Raw genomic sequence first — 13,544 nt, 5'->3', positions numbered from 1 at the left:
GAGTTCAGCTCTGTTCTCTCTTGCTTTTTAAGAGCAGTTTAAGTGTTCCTCATCTGAAAGTTATTTCCTGATACTTATGTGAAGCTTCTTCTGGTATTTTGCACTACATTAGCAGTACAGATTATGTTAACAAAATTGCATTTTTTTGGTTATGTTTACGACTGTCAATATGCAGACTTCATTTAAGAGTCCACCATGATGACAAGAGATATGAATGTGAAGAATGTGGGAAAACATTTATTCGGCATGACCATCTAACAAAACACAAAAAAATTCATTCAGGTAGGTGTTTTCTTTGAAGATTGTCTTCAAAATTACTATTTTGAAATAAAACCAAGTGAAAATTAATTTTGGATTTTGTTTTCAGTACTTCTATTGGTTTAGGCCTTATGAAAGTTCCTCTCACTATTTTTAAGGACAACTAAGTAGGGTTAATCTTACATGTTTTCAAGGTTTAAAAACCAAGTATTTCCTCCATGTTAACATAGAAAGCCGAGGGACAGTCAAAAACATGTAACAGTGAGTTGCTTTAAAAATAATAAATAAAAAAGCAATAGTGAAAAAGGAGGATTTTTTTATGAGTTCAGATTTCTTTTTTTTAATAGCAATTGCGTGAAACATTGTTACCACAATATAGAAGAAGCTGTCACAGTCTCTGTCAAAGTTTGTACGCTGATCACTTTAATGTAAGAACATCAAAGAGGTGTTTCTAAGTCTCTGTTATGGGACAGAGGGAAGGAAGGAAGACTGAGGAAGTCAGCCCTGAGAACAGCCAGATGGGGATGATCAGGAGAAAGAAAAAAAAATCTGTTGCACTGCGAGCAGAAAGGTTATCAAATATATAGGAAGAGCAAAGATTCACCAGTGACTTTTTCAGAACAGGATCCAGAGGGAATATGGCCTTCTAGGAGGCAAAATACTGTTAGGCAGCATGAAAATATGAAAGTGATCAGAGTCTAAACTTCCCAAGCCTTTATTTGAAGGACAGCTTCTATTTTGGTATTTGAAATCGTGTCTGCTATCAAATAAAGAAATCTTTGAAAACTCCAAGTACCAAAAAAAAAAAAAAATCCTCTTTTCTGCTCTATTTGCTTTTCCCCCTCTAGAAAGTTACATTCTTTGACTGTCCACACTCCTCCTACTTACACGAGAAGAAATATTCTGCCACTTTGTAGAAGATCTCAAGATGACTCAAAAGAATCAGGATACTTTTAAACAGCAGCATAAAAGGAAAAGGTAACTATGTAAATCAGGATAATTAAAAAGATAAATACTGTGGTGTAATTTTAAGTTCCAAAAATCAGTAGCTGAAAATCATTGGTATGTTTCAATAAGCTTCTCTTTTAAAACAGCTGAATTATTGAAGTTATCACATTTCAGGTCATAACGAAGGGAGTGCATTCCTAGTCATTCACTTCATTCATTCCTCTCATGTGGTGGCTGCCTGGGGAAGTGTCTCTTGACTTGAACATGAATTTCTTTTTAGGAATGACAAATGGTCATATATGATATGTATTAGTCATATATAACAAGTGGTAAAAATCCTTACCCTGGTAGAACCAACATACTTCCTGAATTTTGTTTTATGATGACAGAGAATCCTTGTCCAGGTAAGCTATGGAAGAGCTTGATTGGTTGAACTTTGGGAACATAAATCTTTTGTATATTTTATAATTAAAGCTCTTAGACATTCAATGAATTCGAAAAGATTAAACCAAAATTTATTGAATTTTGCCCTTATAGGTGAAAAAGCACATCAGTGTGAGGAATGTGGAAAATGTTTTGGCCGTAGAGATCACCTTACCGTTCATTATAAAAGTGTTCATCTAGGAGAAAAAGTTTGGCAGAAGTAAGTGTGGGTTTTTTACAACTGCATAAATACTTCTCTACTGTAAGTGATTTTGTTGAGATGTTTGAGCAGAATTCTAGTAGTCTCTGTTTGTCATGCCTGTTACCTTAGTCGTGGTAGAGATATCATTATTACAGTTTGAAGTGGATATTGGAAAATTACCTTCACAATTTAAGCAAGATATTTTCTTTGTAGCATAATTAACTAAATAAAAGTGTTAAAAAGGATCAAGTTTTTATCTGTCAATTATCTATCTCAGTGTTGTTCTGAATTGATGGTTTGCTGTAATATTGTCACTGCAGCCTAGTTAAAACTGAATTATTAGTCATCGTGTAAGCACTGTGAGAATTATGCCACACTTAAGGTATTTTAGAAGCTGGCAGCAGATTAGTGGCTCTGAAAGTAGGTAAAAATTTTGAAACCTGAGTTGTGACTGTAAAATGAAAATGCAATAGGGTTTTAAAGTTCTTGAGCTCTCAATATAAGCCTTTCAGAGACTTGAAATAAACAGACCTAGTTGTTTTTCAAATTACGTGTTTTAACTGTTAGTATTCATTAGTGTTGTGGAGAAGCCATTGTAGATGTGTCTGTATAAAAGTATAACACATTGTCTGTTTGTTCTCTTCTTTTTTTTCCTCAGTAGGCAGTAGCCTACCTAGAAATTCTGCCATTCCTAGAACCTTATTTATGGCCTATTCCTACCAAAGTAAAAGCTTCTTGTGGATGTTGAGCAAAAATGGTACTTAAGGGTATTTTTGGAGTCAGAAAAAAAGTTCTAGTGGCTTTTGCTCTTTGAATACTGAAGTGCCATCCTAGAGAATAAGATTTAATATTAAAAGATATCTAATTGACCTTATTGGTATGTAGATGCCAAGAAATAGAAACATAAGTGAGGAAATTTTGAAACTTTGATATTTAGCTATTTTGCAGTTAAAGATTTCAGAAAGGACTGTGCACAAGTTTTATTGTTGGTTGATTACAAAAAAAAGCATCTAACATGAAATGTCTTTTCTTCTTTAAAGATATAAAGCAACATTTCACCAGTGTGAAGTCTGTAAGAAAGTTTTTAAAGGGAAATCAAGTTTGGAAATGCATTTTAGGACACATTCAGGTAAAAATAAAACAAACTCCAACTAAACCACAAAACATGTAGGAATGTATTTTTATGCATCAGTGTTGATTCAGTTATTTAATTCATTGTGGTTGTTGAGCATTCAGGGCAAGAGTAGGAGGAAGCACCAAGACTTTATTCATTCTCTTATGTTGGTCATTCCTGAATTCTACTCTCTGAATGTATCAGCTGAAATACTGATAATCCTCACCACAGGTTTGTAGTACACTCTCTACACCTTCTCCTTTATTTTACTGGTGTGTGTTCTTGCACAATTTTCCCAGATCTTCTAAATGTTTCTGTGGTCCAGAGCTTACTATGTTTCAAGTGGTAATCTAAACAAGGATTTGAAATCCCTTTGGAAAGCTTTATGTCCTTTCTGTTTTACTTTGTTTTTCCTGCCTTGTGTTTAGGAAAATCATTGTCCTTTTGAAATATATAGAAATACAAACTGAGATCATTTAATACCAGTATCATAACAGTTTAAAGACTGTTCTTTTTATTTTTGTTTATATTCTAACATAAATCCAAAGTATTGAGACAACTGTATGTAAAGAGAAGAGTATGTCAATGTAACTTGTAAACAAACTTCTGATGGCTCCCTTGATTCCAAAACTGATGCTAAACATACACTCTTTGTTTTCAGTAAAATTGTTTTATACTAGGTCTCTATACCATAATCCATGTAGGTATTTGCATATTTATGTGTGATTTGGTGTTACTCAGAGTAACTAATTTTTACTTCTCTGTCTTTTCAGGTGAGAAACCCTACAAATGTCAAATCTGTAATCAGTCTTTTAGAATTAAGAAGACATTAACGAAACACATGGTTATTCATTCAGATGCTCGACCTTTTAATTGCCAACACTGCAATGCAACATTTAAGCGAAAAGACAAGCTGAAATATCATATTGATCATGTTCATGGATCAAAGGCTGCAGAAGAGGCATTGGCATCTTCTCCAGAGGAAAAGCTGGTCTCCTTACCAGTGCAGTACACCTCTGATGACAAAGTGTACCAAACTGAGGCTAAACAATTTGTGGAGCAGTCCAAAGCATATCAATCTGAAGCCAAAACTTTGCTACAGAATGTATCCACGGAAGTGTGTGTGCCTGTGACTCTGGTACCAGTTCCGATGTCTGACCCACAAGCAGACCTGGTGCAGCATCCTGCTCAGTCACACAGCATCCTGCCTCCACAGCCTGAGCAGGCAGAGTATCAACGAGCCACAGATCTGGCATTTCTAGAGAAATACACTCTTACTCCACAACCTGCAAATATTGTTCATCCTGTAAGGCCTGAGCAAATGTTGGATCCCAGAGACCAGTCATATCTTGGAACTTTACTGGGGCTAGATACAACTCCTACTGTACAGAATATTTCAAACAATGAACATTCGTGATCAGACCGTAACATTCCACCTAATTTACTAGGTCATTAGCCACCAGAAGGCTGATATGGCAACGAAGATTTATATTTTATATTTTATTTGGACTCATAAGTCTTCTGCATAGTTTTGGAGAAACAATTTGTTTACATAATATTTGAATATTTAGGCACATTTTAATGCATACTGAAAGAGTGTTTCTTGTGATTTTAAGAGTTTTTAAGAATCTTATAGATGGTCTTTTAAAAATAATGCTCTTAAATATCTTTTAAGGATAGTGGCTGAGAAATGTCATTACATATCTGGCTATTAATTTAAAAAAATTGCCTTTCTGCATCTCACTTTAAGTTAATGTTTTAAGTGTAATAGAAAGCATTCTGAAAGAATAAGGACTATATCAAATTCATTAAAATTTGTAAGGGCAGACAGGGCTATAAAACAGAAACTTTGAATTATGTTTCACACAGAAATTAATATATAATTTTACTTGAACCCTCAGGCATTTTTGGAGGGTTTTAAAGTCACGTGGACTCTGAAGCCTAGCCAGTGAACACAGGCTTTAGGTTCTTCTGAAAAGGGATTCTGTGATATTTTATGAAGACACTAAACAGGGTGTTTGATGACCCCCTGAGTACAGTTAGGCTGCCTAAATTTGGCCTCTTAGTTCTTCCTTGATCTCTAATATTGAATAATGTGGGAAGATCTAGACAATGGTATTGTCTAATTTTCTACACTTAGTTCTATATAATTTTATATGCATTTTTTCTTGCTTTTTCAATCTTGTTTGTCTTATAAAGTGTACCCCACACTCTGACTTTGAAAGAAAAGGAAGTATTTGCAAGGTCATTTTAATCTATGAACAGTCATGAAGGGTTGACATGGTTCATCCTTGTTAGAGCATAAGTCATAACCAGAGTCCCACATTAACATGCCCATTTTCAGGTTATCTGATAGAGGAGAAATTTAAAGACTGTTCCAAAACAGTACTCAATTTCTATTTAAGAAAAAACAATTAATCAGTAATTATAAATATCTTGTGAGTTGCTAATTAAATTGTTTTGTTTCTCACTTTCTTGTACTGTGTTTATAAAACCAAAGTCAAACTCTTGAGAGTATTTTATATCTAATTATTTTTAGCTTTTTATTTACTAAACATAAGGGGTTTTTTCCAAAAGAACCATTTTGAACTACAAGTTTGGTGTTACCATGAAATCTAGTATAATTTAACCTCATCAAGCTTTCTATTTTAAGCCTTCTTTAAAAATAATTGTTCTGGGGTTTTTTTGGTGAATATGATGCCAAAGAAAGTATCTGAAGTAATTTCATAATTACTCGCAAGAATTACATCGAATTCTCATTAAGATGAGAATTAAGATTCAAATTTCCCCCCAGCTTTCCCTAGTCATAAATTATTATCTCAAATAACCTTTAAAATGGGAAACTGGACTTATATGTATAATTGTAAGTGTTAAATTTATTCAATGACCTGAACATAAGTGAGCTGTGGTGAAGAGCTCTCTTGTCATCACAGTTCTACAAACTCTCAAGTGGTGTGGATCATTTTCAATCATATTCAGATACTTTGGTGTTAAATTCTGTTAATCCTCATCTACTTCAGTATGGAGCAGTTTGCAGGAGAGGGGCCAGAACTGCCTGAATGTTCATGTTTTGAAGCTTATACCCTAATGGATTCTTAACCTAAACACACCAAAGATTTCTGTTAGCTGTTAAATAGTGGCAGAGTTATAGAATTGTGTTATCAATATTTAAATAGGACTTAGCCAAAGAAGCACAATAGAAGTCCTAAACTTTAAAAGTTTAGTTTCTAAAACAGGACTACATATGTTTAACTGTTCTGTCTTTGTATCTCTAAAGCAAAATTTAGAGCTGTGCTCTGGGAATGTTCAGACTGACATGCTGTAAATATATATGGTAAGAAGCTGACGACTAGCAAGTACACAGCAATAACAAGGCCATTGAATGCCACCTTCTGAAAGGACGCTATCAAGTACTACCCTTCCTGCTTTCTAACTCCGCCTTCATCTTCTTTCAAAATAAAACTGTTTCTGTCGTCTTTACACTCCATGGCTTGAAAATGGCTGTTTTATGTGAAGTTTTCAAGTCGACGTGTGTGTATCGTATTCATATTATCGCATGTGCACATGGAACATGGTTTCTAATGCATTTGTAATTGTACTGTTAAAAATAACCCAACATCAATGCTGTCAGTGCAGTGCTCAGACTAAAAAGTCTAACTCTTTGTTATTTCTTGTCTTTTCTGTCCTACAGTAGAAAAAAGTATTGTAGGATTTTGACAAAACAGTGGCTTAAGAATAGTCGGTAACTGATTGTTTCTTTTAAAGTCCAGTCTGTTTGGAAGGCACTCCAGGAAAATCTGAAAATGGAAATTGGGTCGTGTTTACTTGATAATGTCCTTTTAAAAATTCTTTCATATTTGTGCCTTTTATATATATTCTGAATAATGGCTTTTTCTCTAGTTCAGTTGTTTATTCAGAAAACATTAAGGTCAATAACTTCCAAAGGGCTTCATGTTCTTGGGTGCCCAACAAGAACCGGACTATAAAAGGACTCGTTTTTCAGAAAAACGAGCGCTCTCTTTGTTTGGGTGACCAGAATTACTAGTCATTCCTGGAAAAAATGACCTGCTAGTTCTTTGGTATTCTTTTGTTTGCAGATAACCCTAGTAGTTAGTGTTTTTACCTGCTGGTCAGGCTGGATCATTGCCAGTTGACAGTGAAAGAAAATAGGAAAGCTTATGTGTTAGATACATAGTTTTTATTTTTATTTAATATCATGAGCTATAATTCTTATGGCTTTACATCTATTTAAAATTCATATATAAGCAAATTTTCATGGACTGGTACTTCGTTTGGTAGGTGGAAGTATCTTGTTTCAGCTTGATGGAGGATAGTTCTTAAGAGGACTGAGTTGAAGAGCAGAGATCTGCACCTTGCAGCTGCCTGGGTCAAAACTCCTTAATGTCTGACACCTCCATTTTAATATGTCTGTGTACTCATGGGAGAATGCATGTCCTGTTGATCTGGAGGATGCATTTACAACAAAGGCTATGTTTTATCTGGCAGTCATTGGCTCAGTTGAGCATTTATTGCCAAAGAAGGAAGAAGGAGGTGTCTCTTAAAAATATTTCTAAAGGATGATTAGTGGCACATTGCAAAAAGTTGGTCTTTACCACATGCTGATCTTTGGAAAGAAGAGTGAGTCCATGTTGGTACTCCAAACTGTGTGTGGTTCTGAGAACTTGTTGCACTCATTCTGTTTAAACATTGAATTCTCTATTTTTTGCTATACAAATTTCTGGGTTACTGCCTTTAATTCTTTTAGTGAATTTTATGTTCAGTTTATTTATTTGAGCACTGACACTTTTCTTACAAAGGTATGTCTCTCATGGATTCTTTTCACGCTGAACATCAGTCATTGTAATGGTGATGATATATCTTCTGTAAGGCTGTGGTTTCCTTAAAACTATAGTGCTACTTTAGTCTGGACTATAATTTGGGTAGTTGTTTTTAAAGATGGGTTGTGCCAGACCATGATGACAAAAGATTTATTTGGTATCATCAAAGAGCTAAGCTCCTTTCCCTAGTAATGAATGTCAAAGAGTATCCAGAACTGAAGAATGCTTCCAAGGAGTCACCTCACAATGTGCTTGATTGAACATGAAATGTGTTATGGACTGCTAAGGAATAAATGAAATAAGTAACCCTCAAATTTTTAAATTTAAAATAATTCCTGTGTAGGAGTTCATGAATGTAGAATTATGAATGAATTCTGAGAAGGCTGTTGTAGATGAATATGGGTTTTTTTCCTGAGAATATAAAAGATGTGAAATATTGAACATAACATGCCTACCTGATGCAGAGTGTGTTCCCCATATGCCTGAAGCTAAAGGGAAATAGAGTGCATTTATCTGTAGGTCCTTGTGACTGCTGTCACGTGGGATCTTTCTCTACAATACGGTCTCAGTGATTTGGTTGTTTCATCGTGTGCATTGAAGAATGTCACTGGCAGAATGTAATGCGGGGCAGTCATTTTGCTTAAGCCCTTATACGGTCTTTTTCATGGTTCATAAGAAATGTTTTGGTTTAAAATTATTTGATGGATTAAAGGTAAAAATGGCAAAATTTTTTTGAACCCCCATAACCATTTGGATCATGTTTAAATGTTGGTCCTTTTATATGAAAGAATAAGGTGAAAAGAACTCAATATTTTGTCACTGGTATATGAGATAATGTGTTTTAAATGTGATCTGTACAGGTTGGTATTTTAGATGGGAGTCTTTAAAGTTGTCTTTTTAGGGGAAATCCTTTGCTGTAAGGAAAAGCTAGGAAGTGTACTGTAAATGTAGAAGTACTCAGTCCTATGTGTAATTTTGTTTGCTATGGAAAAGTAAAGTTCTTTTGTCTTAACATTGTGTGCTTCACAGGATTTACTGCAGGGCTGCTTGCGATAAGTTAATTTTTGCCCAACCTTTTTCTCTTTTTAAACAGCATGGAAACACAGTACTCTGTATGCCTCTCAATTTTAAAGCTTATGAAAGAGAAACAGACGAGGCGATGTTTTGATCAAATTTGTGCGTCTCATTCTGCTTTTGATTTTAAAATATTTTGTAAATTAAATTTATTTAGGAAAAAAAAGCCGACAACTTGGTTTTGCTTGATTTATTAGTTGGTGGTTGGTTTTTTTTAATGTGAAGAGATCTCCGGGGCATGGAGCTTCGCCAAAGCCCGTTGTTTTGTTATTTGATCTCGCAGCCCCACTGAGCCCTCACGGGCCGTGCGCCGCGAGCTCGGGCGTTTAAATGAAGCGCCGGGCGCTGATTGGCGGAGAAGCCAGAGGGCGGGGCGCGGCGGGCGCGGCGGTTGGCGCAGCGCGGCCTGTGCGGGAGCCGCTGCCCGGCCATGGCCGCGGGCTCCGTCCCGTCAGCGGCGCGCTGGGAGTGCAGCCCCGCCGCCAACCCCGGGCGGCGGCGACGATGGGGCTCCGAGGAGGACGCGGACGAGGGCCCAGCCGTGCTGGTCCTGAGCCACTTCTCCCGGCCGCCCTTCCTCAGCTTCGGCCGCCTGCGGGTGGGCGCTTCCCGCACGCTCCTGCTGGGAGTCGACAACCCCAACGAGGAGCACACCGACGTGGTGGTCGAGCGCTTCCCGGCCAAGGGCTTCAGCATCGAGCATCGCCGCTTCGCTGTGCAGGTGCGGGGCCGGGTGTCTGAGCGGGGACACGCGGGGGGATCCCGGGCGGTGCCCTGCGAGGGGCGAGGGAGGAGCGGGGCAGGCACCGGTTGCCGCGTGTCCTGCCCCCGGGGGGATCCCCGCTTCTCCTGGGTTTTTGGGCAGCCGGTACCCGAAAGCTGCGCCCCGCTATAGGTGGCGGTGTGGGTGGTGGCTGTGGGTGCCGCGATCGTGTCCCGCGGTTCGCCCCAAAGGAGTCCAAACCCTCGGAGCCAGGGGGGGCTGTCAAGGCTGCGAAGGCGTTGCCTCCCGGCTCAGTAGAGGGATGTGTGCGGCAAGGTGCGAAAAACAAAGTGAAATTAACTGTTCTCCGGGAATCTGGTTTTAAAAACAGAGACGGAAGAATTAGAGGTGCTTAAACAGTGACCTGTCAAAAAGTTGGAGGATATATGTTTAGGAAAAAGGCTGAGAGAGCTTTTGAAGAGGATGCTAATACACTGTTCTGCACATTAATTAAATGACACAATAGAGAGCAAAGCAGGCTTAAGCTAGGAATAAATATTTACGATTCTCATCGTAAATATTTATGTGGTTAGTCCAATCAGTGCCAGTGTTTAAAAGGACAGTTTAGACAAACATATACCTACAGTCACCTAGGTGTCCAGAGTCTGTGAGAGAGGAAGAAACGCTTTGGAGATCTCTTGCAATAATGGGTTTATAAAACCAGGCTGGAGTCTTGGTATGAATTTTTAAGTAACAGGTTCCTGTAGTAATTAATGAATAGTAAGGTCCTTGATCATTTGCAGTGTCTTTATTTATTTTTTATTCAAAGAGCTTGTATCTCAAATCTCATTTTTGCACGTCATTTGACTAAAAAATTTGACACTTCTATTTTGGGCCAGCTAAAGTCCTCAAAATTAACCTCTGATTACTAGTCCCACTATAATTCTCTCAGAATTACTCTAGAGGACTTATTTGGTTAATATATGCAAAAAATTATGTAGTTTCTTCTACTTACCTTTACTCAAATCTTGTCTTTCTATGTGTTATATTTATTCATATTCTTGCTTGTTCTCCACTGTAGTTTCACTAAGAGACATATGTCCTTTTAGTTATATGACATTTTTGATAGTGATTGCTTAAATTTACATGTCAGAGGGGGAAAACTGGTATTTAAACATTTAACAGTTGTGTATCATTTCATGTTGTCAAAATATATGTTACTTCTATATATTGCTCCTCTTTTGATTACTTGATCTTCAGTGTTATGTAAGTGTACCTAAATGCTAGGTACTGAACATTTCTTTTTCTCTAATAGTCAGGACAAAGAATCTTTGTTTCTGTGACATGGACACCATTAGAAGAAGGAAAAGTCAGAGAGCTGGTAACTTTTGTTGTTAATGGCATTGTAAAACACCAAGCTGTGCTCCTCGGTGCTGCTGAGCAGCCCCCAAAGAAAAAGGTGAGTTTATGGTGTCTTAATTCTGTTACTTTGGCATAGCTGACACAGATATTGTTTTTATTACTAGAAAATTCAGTGAAGGAGAATTAAAAATTGATAAATAATGCTGTCTGTGGAAATGCCCATTGTTCTCAGTTTTTTTCCGCTGGATTGGAAAGTAGGTGCTGATGTATTACAGCTTAGAGAATAAAACTAAAACATGACCAAATAAACTGCTTTCAAGGCTGGAAATAACATATTGTGAATTTTGTATTGGGTGTTCTTTTTATAGTATTTTTCATCATGGCGAGGCTTCGCGAACGAAGATTTGGGAAGGCTCTATCCACATTTGCTACAGGCACGCTGGTGGCTTATGAGGCCAATACGTGACAGACATATCCGATTGCAAAAGGCACAGCAGAAAGACTCCTTAGATGGTGTATTCTGCAATTTTCGGTTCTTTCTGCGTTGCCTTTTTTCCTTGAGAGTGATCCTGCGTGTGTTCTCGAAGGAGACAGCTGCGTTATAGATGGTGTGTCTCCAGGCCTCCCGATTTGAGGCCAGAGTAGACCAGTTGTGTTGATCAATATGGCCAAGGCTGAGATGTTGTTTCAGGGAGTCCTTGTATCTTCTCTTCGGGGCTCCTCTCATGCGGCAGCCAGTGGCAAGTTCACCATAGAGCAGGATCTTAGGGAGGCGGTGGTCCTTCATCCTGGAGACGTGCCCTGCCCATCGCAGCTGTGTTCTCAGTAACATGGCTTCAGTACTTGTGACAGCTGCTTGCTCTAGAACAGATGTATTGGTCACATAATCTGACCAGTGGATGTTTAAGATTGAACGGAGGCAGAGTTGATGGAAGCGTTGTAGGAGACGTAGGTGGTGGCGGTAGATGACCCATGACTCGGAACCATATAAGAGAGTAGACAACACTATGGCTTTGTAAACACTGATCTTGGTGCTTTTCTTCAAGTGTTTATTACGCCATACTCTTGTGGAGTTTTCCAAAAGCACTATATGCCTTTGCTAACCTGTTGTCTATCTCTTTTAAACTTTGAATAAATATGCTAGTAATGTTCACTTTTACACATAGAAGTATTTAGGAAGTCAGCACACTAACTTTTATTTATGGTTCTTTTTCAGAGGAGTCTTTGGGATAAATTAAAAAAGAAAAACTCTTCAGAAACCTCTGCTGCAATAAAAGTTACAAAGAGTACTTCAGAAATAAAAAATGTTGATAAAACATTTCAAGTTTCTCAGAAGGTGGATAGACTTAGACATCCACTTCAGGCATGTGAAAATCAGAGCACAGTGCAAAATAATATGTCCCCAGGAAATGCCACTCTTCTTGGGTCAGAAAATCAATTACCTCCATCTCCTATTGCACCAGTGCCAGAGGAACATCGTGGTACTGTTAGCACACCCCTTGCAATGAGAAGATCTACTACATTTGCAGATATTGCTGCCTCTGTAAATGAGGAATTATTGCCTCAGATAGACAACCATAATGTCAAGAGATGTGTTAATGAGCACAACGAATTGCAATCTGAAAGCGTCTACAGTTCTGCTGGATTAGCACAATTACCAATTTCAGACAATGCAGAAGTTCTTAATTGTACACTCTCACCAGTTTGCACTCCAGAACACTCAGCATCTGCACCTGCTTTAAGTACAAGGAGGATTTTAAGTCCAGATGCTTTTGTAAATGGGAATTATCAAGTGGATATAGACACAATAGAGCAGCCTTTTACAATTCTGTCACCTGAGCAATTTGTGAAAGACAGTTTGTCAGATAAGGAATCAAAGACTCCTAAACCTGAGGCAGCATTAATATCATCTACCACAGAGACTTATGTGGTAAAGAGATTTCTACCCTCAAAATGGAGAAAGGATGGAGATGTAGAGACAGAAACTCATGTTTGCATAGAACACAACTTACATGAAGTCTTTGAGATGCATAATGTAACATCACTTCATGATGATAAACCCAAAGAAAATCACTGCAGTTCTCGTTCTGCAGAGGAACCTCAGACTGATAATTCTTCTCGGAGAGAACAAACAAAAAAACGTCCAATTCTTTCTGCCACTGTCATAAAAAGTAAGCCTGGTGCTACTGAAGAAACGAGAGCGGAAGCCTGCCAGCCAAAATCTAAAAAATGCCTTAATAAAGCAATAATAGAATGTGCTAATGTGGTGCCTGTACGTACAGAAGCAGAAATATCTAAACACCTGCCAGTTGCAGGTCCCATTTCAGCTGAAAGTAAGTGTCACAACGAAAAAGTAAATTCATCTCCTACTGGATCAACTTCTTCGTGTCGTAAGAGGAAAAGTGAAACCTATGTAGAAAATAGTAGAGTCACAGCTCCAGTGTATGTGGAAGAAGTGGAAAGAAAAAGAGCTCTTACATCTAGCACGGGCAATCAGACACATACGACTGTGAGACCATCAGCCTTCAAACCCACAAACCGAGAGAAAACAGGGCAGAGAAAGAAAGCGAGTGAGCAGTATTTCTTTCATTTACCATTTTTTGAAAGATGCCTTTGATTATG

At 37.9% G+C, this 13,544-nt stretch overlaps 2 protein-coding genes across 10 annotated transcripts in view; both read left to right on the top strand.

The window, feature by feature from the left end:
- Nucleotides 1-9,023, top strand: part of ZBTB41 (zinc finger and BTB domain containing 41) — a 55,568-nt gene extending 46,545 nt beyond the window's left edge. For all 8 annotated transcript variants that reach the window (XM_017832914.1, XM_017832916.1, XM_017832909.1 and 5 more), the window contains 4 exons: nucleotides 176-282; nucleotides 1,744-1,849; nucleotides 2,872-2,960; nucleotides 3,719-9,023. In XM_017832914.1, the coding sequence (XP_017688403.1) occupies nucleotides 176-282; nucleotides 1,744-1,849; nucleotides 2,872-2,960; nucleotides 3,719-4,362 (946 nt within the window). In that variant the 3' untranslated portion in view covers nucleotides 4,363-9,023. The remainder of the gene's footprint in view (nucleotides 1-175; nucleotides 283-1,743; nucleotides 1,850-2,871; nucleotides 2,961-3,718) is intronic.
- Nucleotides 9,024-9,280: 257 nt separating this feature from the next.
- The window catches only part of ASPM (abnormal spindle microtubule assembly), a 27,995-nt gene continuing 23,731 nt past the window's right edge, over nucleotides 9,281-13,544 (top strand). For both annotated transcript variants that reach the window (XR_001877716.1, XM_017832950.1), the window contains exons 1-3: nucleotides 9,281-9,578; nucleotides 10,876-11,019; nucleotides 12,139-13,492. Coding sequence is in view for 1 of the 2 variants with exons in the window: in XM_017832950.1 (XP_017688439.1) it covers nucleotides 9,288-9,578; nucleotides 10,876-11,019; nucleotides 12,139-13,492 (1,789 nt within the window). In the remaining variant the exon portion in view is untranslated. The remainder of the gene's footprint in view (nucleotides 9,579-10,875; nucleotides 11,020-12,138; nucleotides 13,493-13,544) is intronic.

The sequence above is a fragment of the Lepidothrix coronata genome, unplaced genomic scaffold (assembly GCF_001604755.1).
Source record: "Lepidothrix coronata isolate B3197 unplaced genomic scaffold, Lepidothrix_coronata-1.0 Scaffold209, whole genome shotgun sequence".
NCBI classification, from domain to species: domain Eukaryota; kingdom Metazoa; phylum Chordata; class Aves; order Passeriformes; family Pipridae; genus Lepidothrix; species Lepidothrix coronata.
Note: the sequence above shows the minus strand (reverse complement) of the source record. Positions and strands in the feature narration are given on the sequence as shown.